The 18,355-nt window shown below is 37.6% G+C and overlaps 2 protein-coding genes across 4 annotated transcripts in view; one reads left to right on the top strand and one right to left on the bottom strand.

Moving 5' to 3' along the window:
- The first annotated feature begins 253 nt into the window (after positions 1 to 253).
- LOC106869184 (uncharacterized) lies at positions 254 to 12,541 on the top strand. Of its 2 annotated transcripts, XM_014914811.2 has the most exons (8): positions 254 to 375; positions 2,666 to 2,797; positions 3,122 to 3,326; positions 3,845 to 4,034; positions 5,005 to 5,053; positions 5,980 to 6,012; positions 7,728 to 7,930; positions 9,093 to 12,541. In XM_014914811.2, exons 1-8 carry the CDS (start codon positions 328 to 330, stop codon positions 9,400 to 9,402), a joined length of 1,170 nt encoding a protein of 389 aa, XP_014770297.1. In that variant the 5' UTR covers positions 254 to 327; the 3' UTR covers positions 9,403 to 12,541. The 2 variants fall into 2 exon arrangements, with proteins under 2 accessions (XP_014770297.1, XP_014770298.1); XM_014914812.2 differs by lacking the exon at positions 5,980 to 6,012.
- Positions 12,542 to 12,707: 166 nt separating this feature from the next.
- LOC106869183 (protein cereblon) overlaps positions 12,708 to 18,355 on the bottom strand; it is a 19,768-nt gene continuing 14,120 nt past the window's right edge. For both annotated transcript variants that reach the window (XM_014914808.2, XM_052974939.1), the window contains 7 exons: positions 17,798 to 18,000; positions 16,752 to 16,919; positions 16,136 to 16,319; positions 15,541 to 15,606; positions 14,700 to 14,900; positions 13,867 to 14,060; positions 12,708 to 13,173 (listed from right to left, as the gene is read on the bottom strand). In XM_014914808.2, the coding sequence (XP_014770294.1) occupies positions 13,017 to 13,173; positions 13,867 to 14,060; positions 14,700 to 14,900; positions 15,541 to 15,606; positions 16,136 to 16,319; positions 16,752 to 16,919; positions 17,798 to 18,000 (1,173 nt within the window). In that variant the 3' untranslated portion in view covers positions 12,708 to 13,016. The remainder of the gene's footprint in view (positions 13,174 to 13,866; positions 14,061 to 14,699; positions 14,901 to 15,540; positions 15,607 to 16,135; positions 16,320 to 16,751; positions 16,920 to 17,797; positions 18,001 to 18,355) is intronic.

Below are 18,355 nucleotides of genomic sequence, written 5' to 3'. Positions count from 1 at the left end.
ACACACACACACACACACACACACACACACACACACACACATATATATATATATATATATATATAAATTAAAAATGTTTGAATATCAAAATATATAATCAGAAATAAAAATATAACTATTAAAAAATGTAGTTATTTTACAACAAAAATAAAAAATTCCATTATTTAAAAAATATCCTCCTTATAAATACATAATTTAATTATAAAACAATTTTGTGTTCTTGTTTTGGATCAAAAAAGTACGAATGACAGATTAAGAGTTTATATCTTTATTTTCGAACAAGTCTCGTGGTGACGCCTCGACCTGACTGCTGTCGGGTTTTGTAAAATGAGTTTAAAGTTCCATGTCGATGTTTGGGAATTTCTAGAACCCGAGGTAATGTCTCTAGCAACATTATATATCTATCCTTGCTACATTATACACTCTGTCAAGCCTTGTAGAGATTTGTGGTCGGGCTTTTTGCTGTTTCATCTAAAATGCTTGCTTCATTTGGGGAGGTTTTTCAAAATTCTTTAATTGTTATTTTGGTTTTTGTCGATGTTTTTTTATGGATGTTTCTCGTTAATTGAATAATTTCCATCCGCACAATTAATGTTAGTTTACACACACATAGACCAAATACATATATGCGTATATATGTATTGGCGATCTTTCTGCAGATCGCTTATGTATATATATTATGCATATATATAAACATACTTATGAAAGAGGTTTTCTACGTTTTAAGTTTATAGTAAAACCCAATTAATTTATTAACGTCCTCTTTTGTAGTTTTTCCTTGTAATCTAGTACTATCGAGAACAACATAGCGAGTATGTATGTATATGTGTGTGCATATATACGCACATATATATATATATATGTAGGCTTCTTTTATATATATATATATATATACATACACACACACGCACACACACAACACACACGCATAAGCGGATGAGCTTCTACCAAGTGGTTGCTCGTCCGACAGATAATAGCAGCCAAATTTCTTTATTCCACGTACCCTATCGTCCTAAACTGAGAAAGACCCATTGTAAAGTAACATTCCATTGATACAATTAAAAACATGGACTGTCATGCATTTGACGATACTCGACACGGTTGACCTACGGTTAAACAACACACACACATTATTCATTTGCGTAGTTTTTAATAGTCGTAAATTGTGTATAAAAATATTGTTTGTTTATCAAAACTATCGCTCTAGATACGGACTTCGTTTTAGATAGTAAAAAAACATGTCCATGTTTGCGTGCATTATTATGCATGTAGTGCTGTATTTTTCCATAACGTTTTCTTTGATTTTGTGTAAAGAGTCACCTATATATATATATATATATATATATATATATATATATATGTATGTATGTATATATGTATATGGCTCTGTGTGTACAAATATACAGATCACCCAAAATCTTTTACAAGACTTGTGTTTGTCAAGTGAAGAGTCATTTTTTTATCAGAATATATTCACTCTACGTTATGTATTGAGTACTTCACCTTAGATTGCTATTCTGCTAGGTTTCTAAGTGGGAACATACAACGAATATCACACCAACCTATGATCAAAGACGTTTTAGCAGTTTATTGATCCTTATGACACAGGGTCCCCTGTAATCACTAAACTTGCTAAAAATAGCAGACAATTCTCCATCAACGCATACTTTTCTGTCTTCAGGGGCAAAAAAAAAAATGTGTTATCGGAGGTCACATTTGGAACATGTTGTCCTGAATATATAATTACTGAAGAAAAAGATTGGATGGTCATAGCTGGAATGCCTTTCATTATAGGTCTGTTGGATCAGAGCCAGCCTGGGGCTAAACACCCAATGTTTAGCTGTATGGCAAGAGCTTTGCCTCCCAGGTTCAGTTCCACTGTTTGGCACTTTGGGCAAGTGTCTTCTGCTATAGACTTGGGTTGACCAAATGTTTGAGTGGATTTGGTAGATGGAAACTGAAAGAAGCCCATCATATGTGTGTGTGTGTCTGTCTCCCACCACCACTTGACAACTGGTGTTGGTGTGTTTACATCCTCATAACAAAATGGTCTGCTAAAGAAATAAATCCTGGGGTCAATTCATTTGACTAGAAGTTCTTCAGGGCAGTGCTCCAGCATGGCCACAATGTAATAACTGAAACAAATAAAAGATAAAAGATAAAATCTTTACTAAATGCTGTCTTTAAAGAAGAATGTTAGTAATGTTTGGTATTTGTATTCGACAGACAAGCCACGTTGTTAATTGGGGTGACTGTTTGTTAAATGGTGTTATTATTATGAAACCTCTGTATGGTTGGTCAGCCTGTAGAAATAGCAGCCAAATCACCTTCAAATTTCACCCTACTTACTATTTTCATACTAGAAATAACAAGGGTCATTTGTGATCCCTTTCAGTGATTAACTCTTTTTCAGTTGCATGAAGCTTGTGAAAATTGGTTTCATGTGGAAAGAGTCTCCACAATTTTTAAGTGACTCACTTGAAAATTGCGGAGATTTTTTTCCAAATAAAACTATTGGTAGTATTATTCATCCACAAATAAAGATTGTATATATGGGGGGGGGGGGGGAGTTTCTATTATTATTTAATTATAATCATGATGATGATGATGATGAACTTGACACAAAATGTTTCTCTTTTTCTTTTTCTCCTTGCCTTCCTTTCAGTACCCCACCTGTTCCATGTGCAGTGGGTTCTATAGCAACAACTTTGGACAGCCTATATGTGGAACATGCCATTTATTCCTGTTCTCTTATGACATCAACAAAGATGAAGATGAACAACAAGTCTACACAGAAGTAAGTAGAAATTCTCCATTTTCTCTATTTCTTGGAGGGGGCCAATGTAGAGGAGGTGGGGATACCCTCAAGAAATCAAATCCAAAACGTTATTTCAACCTCTGTTTTTGGTAGGGTTTTTTTTTATGGCTATGTAAGAGGAGGAAAGAAAGCTTCTGAATCTTCACATGACCTCTGATGCAGGTGTTGGGGGTGAAGCAAGAATAACTCATGGGAAGTAGCGTATAAAAAAAAACAAACAATTAAGAGCTAAACAATAATTTGTTTGTAAATTTTTTCAGTGATTTTTTTTTATTTAAAAAAATTTTTTTTTTTTACTTCCAGAAAGCCGATTCAGATGATTCTGGCAATGAAGAACCAGATGCCGCAGCTGATTTCTACACTCAGAAAGATAAAAGAACTCACGTAGTGAAATCCCATTCTCACAAAATGGACAAACTAACCGAAAGAATTACTTCTCTGACTATTGCTCGCGACACTGACAAAGAATCTATTCCTGAAGGTCTTGTAGACTCTCTGCCACCTGAAGGTACCAAATTCTCAACCCTTTAGCACTCAGTGATTTCTCCATCATCTCTCTTAACCCTTTTGACACCAACATTAGGTTATATAAATGGAGAATTAATTACAGACGGGGATTATAAAATTCGAGAGTGACGGGCACAACTAGGTTGTGCTTGCTTGCTTGGTGGTAGCCTTGTTATTAAAATATGCAGACATTTCTACACACAAAGAGACACTTTATATAGCTAGGTGGCCTTACATTAAAACAAGATTCCACCCAGAAAGAAAGACGTAGTTGTGCTGAAGATGGGTGCGACGACAATGACGAAGTGGAAGGTCAAAGGGCAAAGCTGCGCTGTGTTTCATAAGGTGGGTGGGTCCAGAATAGAACAGAACTGTCAGCTCACTATTACTACGAGTTTCCTCTCTCTCATCTCTACACACCATTATTGGCAGTTTGTTCTACATTGTCTCTATTTACCTACTACTGTTACTGGTAGCTTCCTCTGTCTGTCATTTATTTATCTGTTCATCTTTACACAGTATTACTGGTAGTTTTCCGTCACCTCGATGATATCTCACGATGGATGGCCGGGAATGTATGTTCGAGATGGTGGCAGATCCTCGATGCAGAAACAACACAAACCCAGTGGAAGCATTTCATTAGCCTGCGTTGGCCTCTTTTCCGACCGTATTACAAAGTGAAGTGTTGGAAAACGATATATTCGAAACTGTGAGTATTCTTGAAATCAATATAAATCTTGTAATTTTTTTTAATGTTTTACAAAAACTTCTCTGTTGTGGAACCTGATGTCAGAAGATATGTTATACACAGGGGTAGTTGGTTTCAGTGACTAGATAGGATTTGAAGGTCTGTTGTTCCACTGATCATGTGTTCTTACCATACAACACACAGTGGTATGTTGTGATAATTGTAGGCAAGGTACAGTGTAACAGCCTGGGTACATTCTAATCCCTTGACTAAGTCCCTGCTTGGTCATTTGATCTTCTAAACTTAGCAGCTAAATTACTTTCAAATTTTACCTTGTCTTTAAAACGGGAGTAGTATTCCTGTATGTAATATACCAGGTAGGCTCAGGTGTGGTTGTAAAGTTTGCTTTCCCCACCATATGGTTTCAGCTTCAGTCCTACTCCATGGCACATGGGGCAAGCGTCTTCTGTTGTAATGTCAGGCCAACTAAAGCCTTGTGAGTGGGTTTAGTAGATGGAAACGGAAAAGAAGCCCATCATATGTGTGTGCTTCTTTGTATTGATATGGCATGGTAGTTGTAAATGAGTGTCACCATCATATAAGTGGTGTCTTTTGTTGCCAGTTTTTTATGGAAACGTGTCTGGCCAGGGTGAAATATTTACCTTGCATGGAAACAGGTGAAGGTTGAGCGATGAAGGGCATCCAGCCTAGTGTTGGCGTGGCCCTCTCTTTCCCTCCAACTGTCACATGCTTGGTTTTCCACTGAAACACATCAAGGGGTGGGAGGACCAAGAAACAGTCCTGTGTCTTCTCACATCTACATAGGAACCTAAAAACAATTAAGAAAAGCATGATCACAAACCACAAAGTCATTCACGCTTGTGAATGACGACTGTGGTTCTTTGGTGTGTGTGTCATTGGATAATTATGTACCAGAATGTATTTTCGTTTAGCTTAGTCATCTTGGTTTATCATTTTTTCTCCTTTACAGACTAGAGAGTTCGCCATGCCGTTATTGTTTGGAAAGTATGATGCTTCAGGTAACCGAAACTCCTTGTTTTATATAATATATATATTTTATTTTATTTTATTTCATTTTTCTGTTATGTGGCCGAAGAAGTTTGGCACAGTTCCCTAATGATGTTTAAAGTTGTCTCCCCTACTCACATCCCACACTTGTGAGAGATAATGTGCTTGATCTTCAGTTTGGATATGGGTGAGGAAGAGTTAAGGTTAAAGTTTAGCAATGACATACTTGAGCATACTGCTGAGCCTGAAGGCACATGACTCAGTGGTTAGAGCATCAGGCTCACAATCATGTGGTAGTGAGTTCGATTCCTGGACCGGGCTGTTTTGTTCTTGAGCAAGACACTTTATTTCACATTGCTCCAGTTCACTCATCTGTAGAAATGAGTTGCAACATCTCTAGTGCCATGCTATATATCAGCCTTTGCCTTTCCCTTGGTGTGCAGGGGGGGGGGGGCTGGTCTGCAGTAAACAGACTTGCTTGGACTTGTACCTCAGAGAGGAACTTTCTAGGTGAAATCTTATGGTCATTTATAACCAAAGGGGGTCTTTAGCCTTTACCCTGAGAAATAAGACCCAATAAAGGGAACAAGATGGGAAAGACAAAGCCTGGGTGTTTGAAGAGCATTTAGAGAATTAATGGAGAGGAGCTGAAGTTGCGGTGGTGATAGTTATATCAATGTTTATTTCCTTTTTAAGGCGGCAAGGTGACAGAATCATAAAGCACGCTGGGCAGAATTCTTAGCAACATTTCGTCCATCTTTGCATTCAGAGCTCAAATTCCTCTAGGGTTGACTTTACCTTTCATCTTTTTTAGGGTCAATAAAATAAATACCAATTGATTATGGGTGGGGAGGGGGTAATCAGCTTAACTTCTTAACCAGCCAGCCATGTTTGTGTCTATGAGACATAACTTTTAGTTTTCATTTGTACCTGGCAGGTTTCTAAACCAGCATGGTCCATATGTAACACAGTAAGTACATCTGTTAGCTTCCATGCTTTCTTACATAACACATGCTAACCAGTTCCCTGACATGTGTTTTTAAACAGCTCAGTTTTCAAACTTATTGACTTTGGGTTTATTTTTGTTTTTGTCTTTGCTAATTAATGATTCGCTAATTTTGTTCACAAACAAGCTCATTATTTTCTTCAGCGCTTTAACATCTGACAGCAGGAGTGGAACTGGTCTAAACCAAATCTGATTCCATTCCCATTCTGTCTCTAATGCTGTCCACTCTGCTCTAGTGGTGACCCTTGACAGCATGAAATGTAAATTTGACTTTGTTGGGATTTGAACTCAGGGTTTCAACCTGCATACACTTCACCATCATTTTATTTGCTTCCCATTCACCATGTTTATCAGAAGACACTCTTCCTCCTCTATATGAAAAGTGTATTTATGTGTGTATGTGTCTGTGTGTGGATTTGAGTTTATTCAAATATTTCTGAGTAACCCAATATGGCAACAGCCAAAAGCCTTATACATACGTCTGTCCGTCCGTCAGATGGATGGACGGACGTTAAATGAGGATGATGATATATATTTGTATACACACACACATACACACAAGCACAGTCTTTTCATATAAAGAGGAAGAAGGATTCTTTATTACCCCCAAGAGTATGTTCCCTTAACTTCTTTACTCACATCAAGTCCTAACCACTAAGCCATCACTTACTCCACCTCCCAGCATTAATTCTATCTGAATACTCAGTTATATACCATTAAAGACCTTTTCACAGGCTTCAGTACCTAGCTGCTTATGTACAACCTTCAAAGGTCTTGTCCCCAAATCAGACTACTAGGATCCCGTTTTTCGGGAACCTGTGCGCTACTCTTTTTGTCACTAATTCTTTAGTAATCACTTACTGCTTATTCCTCATTTTTGTCATCATCATCTTAGCTGTGTTCGTCTTCTGTAATCGGTGACTAATTCCCCATCTTTGTATGTATTATATATAAAAACAGGTAGTTGTGTATTTGTTCAAACTGGCAAAGGATAAGAAAAGCTTCAAGACAATTGGAATGAAACAATGTTGTAGATACCTCCTTCTGATGGTGACATCGAAAATGACAGCTAAAAGTCAGGATGGTGATGACATACAAGCACTAATTGTATGTGTGTTTAGTGTGTGACTTAGCTGGTCACATGCCTTGTGTCAGTAACATAATCAAAATTAACAAACTTTAGATTAGTTAAAATATGTTTTGTAACATATTTTAACTTCTAAAGACAAATTCACTGCAGTAGAGCCAAGGGAAGTGGCTTTATGCCAGGTGATGAGAGCTTAAAGTATAATTGAGGGGCAGAGACAGGTGTCTTGCTGATTCTGAAGAAGAGACACATGGGTACCCTGGTTGGAAAGAGAAAAGATGGTGGTGATGATGATGTGTCAGGGCTTATCTTCAAGGTGCAAGAAGGTGAATATGAGTCTGATACTATCCGCATAGCTTGAAGTAAGGTGAATATATTCAAAATAAGCAACAGGATATCAAGTAGTGATGCAGTACGACTGTTTCAGGTGGCGCCATTTAATTGAACAATGCAAGCATTACATCAATTTAAATGCAGAGCTATCTTGATGTAATGATTGCATTGTTCACTTAAATGGAGCCACTTGAAGCGGTCATACTGCATTACTACTTGATATCCTGTTGCTTATTTTGATTTTCTTTTTAATCTGCAGAGCACACCTCCTATCAAAGAGAATTCCTGGCGTCACAGAAGATTACGAAGTGAATTGAAAACCTTAAAGACAGACCCACCTGAAGGTATTCAAGCAACACCATTAGACCAAAACTGCTGCCATTGGCAGGCTTCAATCACTGGACCCCAGGGAAGTCCATATGAAGGCGGTCAGTTCTTATTGTACCTACAGATTCCAGACAGGTGAGTTGAAACATTTCTAGGACATTCTTTTATATCATAGTATCAGATTTTTAATGAATGCCGTTGTTTATTCCTGACCATGTGGATCTGTGATCAAAGACGTTCCGACTGTGACTATCCCATCTTTAATTCAGGCAAAGCATATCTGGGACCACAGTATCTAATGTACAGTATAGTAATTAAAATGAGTGGCTATAATTGTTTTTTGTTGTTGTTTAGCCCCAGGTCAATCCCAAGTCAGTTCTGATCATGTAGATCTATGCTCTGTATTCCTACCATGACCATCACTTTTTTAAAGATAGTTATTTATATAAGACATATTGTGAAGGCGTGTGGCTTAATGGTTAGGGTATTCGGCTCGCAATCATAGGGTTGCGAGTTCAATTCCTGGTGGCGTGTTGTGTTCTTGAGCAAGACACTTCATTTCACATTGCTCCAGTCCACTCAGCTAGCAAAAATGAGAAGTGCCTGTATTTCAAGGGGCCAGCCCTATCACACTCTGTGTCACGCTGAATCTCCCCTGAGATGTTTGTGAAGGGTACGCATGCCTGTGGAGTGCTCAGCCACTTGCACGTCAATCTCATGAGCAAGCTCTTCCATTGATCGTATCAGCTGGGACCCTCATCGTCGTAACCAACGGAGTGCTCCTATTGTGAATAATAAGTATTATTGCTTATGACAACCCATCGAAGGTGATGACGGCATTAATCCAGGACATTCATCCTGCTCTGCTCCAGCACATTGTTTTTCATGGGAGTGGAAATGGCTGACAGGTCACTGAGGACACTAAAAGTGACCCTGAACAACAGTCACAAGGGGTTGATGACGACATCTCCTCCCCTCTTCATGCAGTCTCCTGCATTCAGTTTCAAAGAGCTCTACTTCAACATCACAGACATCTAGGTTTCTTCCAGTTTCCATCTACAAGGCTTTGGTCAGCTTGTGGATATAGTAGAAAACACTTGCTCAAGATGCCACACAGTGGAACTGAATCGAAGACCACATAGTTGGGAAGCAAACTTCTCGACCATGCAGCCATACTAAGTATTCATCTAACCCATGCTGACAGCAAAATGAACATAAGACAAATGATCGCATGTGTGTGTATGTGTCTCTCTCTATTGTCAATATATCTTAGTGTTTCTCCAATTGTTATTTCCAGTTACCCCATGAAACCTCCAAAAGTGCGTTTTATCACGAAAATATTCCATCCCAACATCAGTCGTCACGGAGACATCGGTCTTGATTCTATTCACCACAACTGGAGTCTGGCATTGACTATTTCCAAAGTTCTCATTAGCATCCAGTCCTTGTTGACCGATCCTTACTGCCACGTCTGTATGGAACCAACAATTGGTCGACTTTACGTGAGTGGTCGACAGGAGTTTGAACGGATTGCCCGGCTGTGGACCTGGAAGTATGCCATGCACGACTATCTCATGCCAACTGACATCAATATGAACGGATTGTGAAAAATTTCAGTTGCTGTCTACTTGCCTGCTTGCCTCGGTTGAACAAGGCCGATTACTAATAGACTAATATGTGTGTGTGTGTATTATATGTATATGAATGGTTATGTGTGTGTGTATATATCAATATATAGATATATATATATGTATGTATATCTGTGTGTATGTATATAAATATATCCATTTATTTAAAGTTGAGACTCCACTCTGTCTTTACTCAGAGTTTTGCACATGTATCATTATTATTATTATTATCATTATTATTATTATTATTATTATTATTACTCTGGCCGTCTTTGTGGAACATTGCCGAAGAAATTCACATAAGTAGGAGCAAAAGGAAGCCTCAGTTTTTGTATAAATGAATAAACTGTGTCGCATGTATTGAGTACATTTTTCTTCTTGTTTGTACGTCCAATACATGTACCTCGGCAGAGAGATATGATTTATTTAAAGCCCTCCTCTCTGTAATTTATATTTCAATGAATTTCTCTCAGCATTATTTATTTTTATTATTATCATCAGTGTGACGGAGGCGGTGAGCTGGCAGAGTTCTTAGCACATCAGACTAAATGCTTAGCAACAGTTTGTCCGGCTTAACGTTCCGAGTTCAAATTCCATCAAGGTTGATTTTGCCTTTCATCTTTTTAGGGTCAGAAAAACTAATACCAGCAAAGTACTAGGGTTGATGCAATTGATTTTCTCGCCTCTCAAAACTGTTGGCCCCGTGTCCCCCTCCCCTTTTTTTTTTATTAAGGCAATGCACTAACAGAATTATTACTGTGCCTGGCAAAATGCTTGGCAGAATTTCTTTCAGCTCAGCATTCTAAGTTCAAATTCCACCAAGTTTGACTTTGCTTTTCATCCCTTCACGGTTAATAAAATAAGTACCAATGAAGTACTGGGGCCAACATAATTGATTTCCCCCTCCCCTCAAAAATTGTTTGCCCAAGTGACAAAATTTTTTAAATAATTATTAAGGTAAGGAAGAACTGACAGAATTATTTCTGTGCCAGAGAAAATGCTTCGTGGCATTTCTTCAGCTCAAGGTTCAAATTCCACCAAGGTTGACTTTGCTTTTCATCCTTTCGGGGTCAATAAAATAAGTACCAGCTGAACTTTGACGTTGATGTAATCAACTAACCCTCTCCTCTCAAAAAATTTTAGGGCCTTTTGCCTTTTATAGAATGAATTATTTATTTTTATTATCGTTATCAGCGCATTGAGGATGGTTAGATTGCCAGAGTCGTTAAAGCATTGATAAAACAAGCAGCAGTTTGAGCACTGGGGTTGATGTAATCAACCAGACCCCTACCTCAAAATTTCAGGCCTTATAACCTATAGTAAAAAGGATTATTATTGACTTTGCCGTTCATCATTTCAGGGTCAGTAAGAGTACTGGGGTTGATATAATCAACTCTTTGATCCCGCCTCACCCCTCCACCAGGATTTCTGGAATTATACAAAAATTTGAAGCCATAATTATTATTATTAAAAAAAACCCAGCAAGCTGGCAGAATTGTTTGTGTGCAGGACAAAATGCTTAGTGCATTTCTCCCAGCCTTACATTCTCAGTTCGAATCATGCCTTGGTCAACTTTGCCTTTAATTTTTTTGGTAGGGGGTCAATGAAATATAGTGCCAATCAAGTACTAGGATCAATGTAATTGGCTATCCTCCTCTTACTGGCCTTGTGCTGAAATTTAAACTATCGAGGCAGCTGGCAGCATTGTTAACATGCTGGACAAAATGATAGCAGTATTTTTCTTCTGCTTTCACAGTTCAAATGCTGCCAAGATCAATTTTGCATTTTGTCCTTTTGGTGGGAGTCGATAAAATAGTGCCAGTTGAACGCTGAGGAGGTTGGGTGTTGTAATTGGCTAGCTCTCCTTCCCAAATTTCAGCTCTTATGCTCATAATAGAAAGAATCATTATTAAGGTGGCAAGCTGATGGAACCATTAGCTCATTGGACAAAATGCTTAGCATTTCTTCTGGGTTTTTTTTAATGTTCTGAGGTCTGCTTTGCGTGTCATCGTCTCAGGGTTTATGAAATGAAATGCTGGTAAAGCACTGGGGTTGATGTAATTGATTAGTCCCCTCTCTGACAAAATTTCAGGTCTTGTGCCTGAAGTAAAAAGAATTCTTATTAAGGTGGTAATCTAACAGGATCATCAACATAGAAGGTGAAATGTTCAGCAGCATTTTTTTCTAGCTTTTTACATTCTGTGTTCAGATACCACCAAGGTTGACTCGGCCTGTCATCCTTCCTGACTCAATAAAATGAAATACCAGTGAAATACTGGCCATAATGTAATCAACTACCCCCCTCCCCTAAAAATTGCTGGCTTTGTGCCAAAATTAGAATTATTTTTGTTACAGGCATCCCCTGTTTTGTGGAAGTGTGCATTCATGAAAATCTTGCATGGAGTTCTTCAATATGAAATGCATTTTCTCTTTGATGTTTTTTGGAAAATTGGCAACCAAATAAAGAAATTAAGATTCACAAGACAAAACTCCATGTTAGCACAAGATTTTTCTTAAGAGCACAATAATTTATTCCATAAAATGGCTCTTTCTCAGAACATGGACAAATGGATGTATCTTTTTTACTGTGTAGCAGGTAAATATATTTTCCCATTACCTGATATTATATTTATAAATATTTTTCTGCTAGTCCTACTGCTGTTCCATGATATATATTTAATAATCTGCAGAAGAGACCAAATCATTTCGATGCTTGTTCCACTGCTGCCATTTATTAACCTTTAGCACATTGTAAGTGCATCATGTCACTATATGAGTTTTCTCCCTTGTAGTAACAGAGCAGTGGCAGGGGAAACAATTCTAGAGAAAATGCAGTGTGCTGATGGTTAATATACAAAGAGACCAATTAGCTTTGATCACCTTTAACGAGGAAGATCATCTGGATTTTTTTTTTTTTTTCTATTTTGTGTCCTAAGAAAATTTTACTGTTTTTTTATTAATTAATTAATCTCATTTTTAGATAAGGTTAATTAAGTTCGAAATTATAATTTATATTAATGATTTGTCTCAAATATTTAGAGATTTAATTTTTCTTTTAAATTCTTTTTAATGCAAATAACAATGTAAAAAATTGTAAAATAAAATTCCCATCATCAAATTGTTTTTTTTGTCTTTTTTTTTTTTGTGAAGAGTAACCTTAAATGTTTTTGAACTTGAAAAAGACAGACAAGCTGTCACAATATCATTTAAACAGTTGAATAAACAATCTATAACAATCACTTAGAGCTCTTCTTAATAATAATAATAATAAATTGACACTAATATTTCTATAGCAGCCAGTCTAGCTTTAATAGTTGGAAAATATACAGGGTTAGGCCATTAAAACTGGGACAGAATTAGTGTTTTATTAAAGACAAGAGACTTTTGCCTAGAGACAATGCAACATTGTGAATAAGTGTTTGTTTTTCTTTTTAGTGTTTTCTTTTTTTTTTTTTGGTAAATGGGGGTGGGATAGTTTATATTTTCTGTTCATTGGAGAAGGGAGGGGGTAAAGTGAGGATTGCTTTGTTTTGTTTTTCAGTTTTTTCTTTTTGACTTTATTTATTTTTTTTTCCCACAAGACAAAGCGTTCTTCATAACACTAAGACATCGGTGTCGTTTATTCCAGGAATAAGCGAGGCACGACACAGACCCCAGAACTTTTGCGGAGAGAGTTTGCGTTTAGCAGCTGTGAAACGCCAGCCCATGTGTGAACCACACTGACTGCAATTGATTATCGTCCAAGCATATCTGCAAAAGAACAACACAAATTATATAAAAAACATTCAAAAAAGGCCAACAATATTTAGTTTATTATTTGCGAGTTTGACAGACTCTAGTTCGAAGAAAGGATTTCAAAGCTGGATATCTTCTCTAACAATGTTGCTGTTTATTCTCACCAAAAGCACAGGCATGGCTATGTGGTTAAGCAGTTTGCTTCCCAGCCTTAGGGTTTTGGGTTCAGTCCCATAGTATGGCACTGAATTGGACAAATGTCTTTTACACCTGGGCTAATTCTGGCTGAAACTTAAGTATCTAAGTATGATGATGGAATACAAATGTATGAAAATAACAAACAAATCTATGTGACATCATCACCATCATTATCATCATTAGATGTCCATTTTCTATGCTATCTAAGTATGATGATGGAATACCCATATATGAATATAACAAACGAATCTATCTGACATCACCATCATCATCATTTAACATCCATTTTCCATGCTGGTATGGGTTGAATGGTTCAACAGGAGCTCGCAAGCCAGAGAACTCCAGCAAACTCCATTTGTCTGTTTTGGCATGGGTTTTATGGCTAGATGGCCTTCCCAACACCAACCACTTTATAGAATGTACTGGGTGCTTTTATGCAGCATCCAATAGCATTGTTCACTGATGTGTTCTTAGTTTAAAAAAAGACAAAAAAGAAACTAAATATATTACCCAGGGAACCAGCTGTTTTCAGTTGAGGGTTGTCCAATGAGAGTAAGTCCTTTTGCTTTATGTACAGTAACTGTCTCGTGTACGTGACCTCCGGGATTGACGTACGCTGCCAGCGGTCCTTCCAGTGACATGCTGAATACATCACTCTTGTTTGCCACTTCCAAGTCACACTTGCGGCAACAGAGGATTGAACACTAAAACAAACAACAACAACAAGAAAAACATCAACAAAGACACTGAGATTGTTTTGTTCTTGATTTTCATTTTTTTTTTTACGAAAAGATGTGGGTTGTGGGCTGACTAGACTGGAGTAATGCGAAATAAGGTGTTTGCTCCAGAACACAACATGCAACTTGGTCCGGGAATTGAACCCATGATTGCTAGATTGTGAGTGCAACACCCTGACCACTAGGCTACATGCCTTCACTGAAAAGAATAACTGGCACTCCGGTTGGTTATGACGACGAGTGTTCCAGTTGATCCGATCAACAGAACAGCCTGCTCCTGAAATTAACATGCAAGTGGCTGAGCACTCCACAGATACGTGTACCCTTAATGTAGTTCTCAGGGATATTCAGCATGACACAGAATGTGGCAAGGCTGGACTTTGGAATTACAGGTACAACTCATTTTTGCCGGATGAGTAGACTGGAGCAACATGAAATAAAGTGTCTTGTTCAAGGATACAAAGCGTCATCAGGAATTGAACTCATGACCTTATGATTGCAAACCAAATACTCTAACCACTAAGCCAAATGCCTTTACCTAAAAGAATAACAATAATAATAAACAAATAAGTAAATAAACAAGAATTTTTTTTTTTTCCCACATACATTCTGCATGATGCTAAGTTCACAGCGCAATCTCTGAACAGCACTGTCAATGCTAAGTAAATGGATTCGGCGGCTGTCGTCCAGGGGTAGATTCTGAAGAACCCAATAAGAGAAATCTACAGGATCCATTCCAGATACTTCGGTTTTCAGACTTTCATTCCAGCTACACAGTTCTTTGCGTATACGTTGAATCAGATTCTCCTGAAAAACACATGAATAACAATTTCAACACCGACTAAACACTTTCGTTGTTGACAGGAGATTAAAAAAAATAAGAAAAACATTTTATTTGTGGAGACCCAACACCCAGCAATGACTTTTACATGGAGATGTTAACTCAGAGTTGCTTTTCTGCATTTTATTTACTCAGTGCATATCTTACATGGGAATAAAGGGGTAAATAGTGAAGATGGAGAAATAACAGACAAAAGGGTCAGCATTGCTCTTTAAGGATCCCTTGTTGGGACGTATCCAGTTTATTGAGATACAGTTACCAGGATATATTCACTTAACAAAGATAGACACAGCTAAAGGGATTACATGTTGGTTAAGTGTAATACCAGGATAAGCACGGTTAAAAGAATACATGTAGGTGACACATGGTTAACTAGGATGCACATAGTTAAAGGGGACAGACATTCTTACTAAGTTTACTAAGATGGTGAACAAAGAAACAAATGGTTAAACAAATGCACACAGTCAAATGTTCTCTGTTTTTAAGAAAAGGTTTTGGCCAATTCCTTCAATATCATCCTCTCTCAAACTTTAATAAAAGACTAAACCAATTTCAAGTGAATACACAGCTTCTACTACTACTACTACTACTACTACTACTACTTACCGTGTCATACATTTTGTACACCCAAGGAGGCCATTGTGTGAAGTAGGAGGATGTGAATTTGTCCAGCTAGAAAAAATATACAATGAAAGATGAACAGTAATAATAATAATAATAATAATAAGGTTAATATGATATAGATGTTTAGAAATATTAATTTTAAACATGAAATTCTAGGATTTCAAAATAAGAAATGCGGAAGACTTAAATCTTCTTTCTTATTTGAGTGGGCTGGATGCTTTTTACATGGCAAGACAAAGATCCTTTGAGAGGAGAGGAAGCATTGGAGGAGGTGATCTTGTGACAGATGATGAACGGTTCAAGTGTGACAGAGAGACAGAAACAGGTGTCTTGCTGTAGAAGAGGTACATGGTTACCTGGCCACATCCATTCACACTCTAAGTACTGGGATCAATTTACTCAAATGCACCCTTCATGGCAGTGCCCAATGACTGAACCAAGTTAAAAAAAAAGAAAAGAAAAAGAAACAAACTTGAAAAGAAAAGGACATGAAAAATTTAAAAGAAGGCATCCAGCTCTTCTCCCAAAAAAACCCAATCAAACTCGATGGTTGCTACTCAAAGAGAAAGAATCTCACCTGTTTATTGGTCAACATATTGACTTTTCTCAAGATTTCACCATTTCTGTCAACTGCTGTTTTCACGACCAAATCCTGCTGGGTGGGGCAACAACAGAACTTGTAGTGGCTCTGTGGTCGAGCGCCATCTAGATAGTCAGACTGAATCTTCTCAGGTAATATATGCACCTTGGCCATCAAGATTCTGGAAAAAATCGGTGAAGAGGGAGGGAGAGCAGGAAGAGATAGAGAGGAGGGAAAAAAAAAAAAATAGAACACAAAATTAATTTAATTTTTAAGTATTTCTTTTTCAATTGTTTCTCATGAGTTACTGAAAGGCAAAGAGAATGGCTAGGATATGGTGATGGTGGTGGTGCTGGTGCTGGTCGTAGGTGGTGTGGTGGTGGTAGCAACGGTGACAATGATGACAATGGTGGAAGCAGTTGCAATGATGATAGTGGTAGTGATGATGACAATGGTGGGGGTGAGATAGACATTAAAAGATGATAATGATGAAAGGGAAGAAGGGATTTGCTTTGACCTTGCCAGAGACCGGATAATCTCTCTCTGGTGCTGTGGAACAAATGATTAGAGACCATATTAGATATAGAATAGTCTTTAGGAAGAGGAGACTTACCCATGTGTCTGACGATGGAATTCGATCACTCGAAACCTTTGACGTCCTCGAGCCTTCATTTTGACAGTAGCTATACCAGATTGATTATCAGTTTCATCTTTAATGGAATAAATCTCAGCTGTGGTGCCAATACTAGCCATGGAAGAAGAGTCGTCATCTGGAGAATAACTTTTTGTAAACAAAAACAAAAAAAAAAAACATGAAAAAAAAAAAAGAAAACAAAGAGAAAAAACAAACATGGAAACTTGTTCCTTTCTTCACATAGTGTATGTGTGTGTTTGTGCTTGTTGGTTTTTTTATGTGTGTATGTGTTCATGTGTTTGAGTGTGTATTTGTTTATATGCATGTGTGTATATGTGTATATGTTTGCATGTGTATGTGTATGTGTGCATTATCCAGTACATCATTCCCATTTTTTGTAAGACAGTAGGGTCATTCGATACAATATGGAGATATTACTATGCCCTTAGCAAATAAACATCAAGTTAAAACTTCTAAAAACCTAGGTCTGACCGGTGACATTGTATGGGTATGGAGTATGGACCCTAACAGGAGCTGACATCAACTGACTGAGAGTGCTACAGGTAAGGGGTGTGCATCAGTTGGGCAGCCAAAAGATCAAACAATTCAACCCAGGGGCAAGTGAGAACAGATGAGAACAAGACATAAAGTTGGTGATGACGGGACAATGAAATCTGGACTATTTTGGCCACATTATTGGGGCTGAGACCTATATGTACCCCTCCTTCCATCCTTGGGGGCTACGCAGATAGAAAACAGGCTCATGGGTGACAAACAAGAAGTAATAAATATTGAGGATTGAATGGAATGTACAAGGGCTGCGGCTTAAGAATGCAGTGTGTGGTGAGGAGTGATAGTCATGTTTGAGAACCCCTGCTTGTTAGCTACGAGTATGGATATAATCAAGCAATCAAAACCAGTGTAATGCAAGGGACATTTGACTGCTATTTCTCACTGAAAGTACACAGGTTAAAAAAAACAAAAAAAAAAAGGAACAAGGGTCACATAATGAAACAGTAAGATACCTTGTGGTAATAACTCCAAAGGTTTTGTCCTTGTCCAGAAGATTTTTCATCATGGCAACTGTGTGGGACTGAAATAGATGCAATGGTATCGTCTGTCCTGGCACCAGGATGACACTGGGTAGGGTGATGATGGGCAAAGATATACAAGCTTCATCATCGTGAATTGTCCGGCCACGCACTTCTTCGAGATCTTCACCTAAATACTAAACGCAATGGAAAAATAAAAAAACAATCAAAATATTTCATATTTCAATTTCAATTTCAATATTTTTTCTTCTTCTTATTTAACTGTTGTAAGAATAAAACACATGCAATATTCAGAGACGATTTTCACAAATAATTTTTTAACCGTTTAAGCATTCCAGTTTACTCTTTTGAAAGTAATGGCTTATTTATTCATATTGTTTTCAATGAATCATGCATTATCTTGTAGTTTCAACAACAAACAAAAAAAAAAGGACCACCGAGAAGAAGAATGTAATTACTGAATGTGCAACGGGTAAAGACTTGTCAAAGGTTGTATTAAACAACGGACGAGCAGAAGATCGACTCCTGCCA

Source organism: Octopus bimaculoides, chromosome 20, assembly GCF_001194135.2.
Source record: "Octopus bimaculoides isolate UCB-OBI-ISO-001 chromosome 20, ASM119413v2, whole genome shotgun sequence".
Lineage (NCBI taxonomy): Eukaryota > Metazoa > Mollusca > Cephalopoda > Octopoda > Octopodidae > Octopus > Octopus bimaculoides.
The sequence above is the reverse complement of the archived record's forward strand: the minus strand, read 5'-3'. Positions and strand labels throughout refer to the sequence as shown.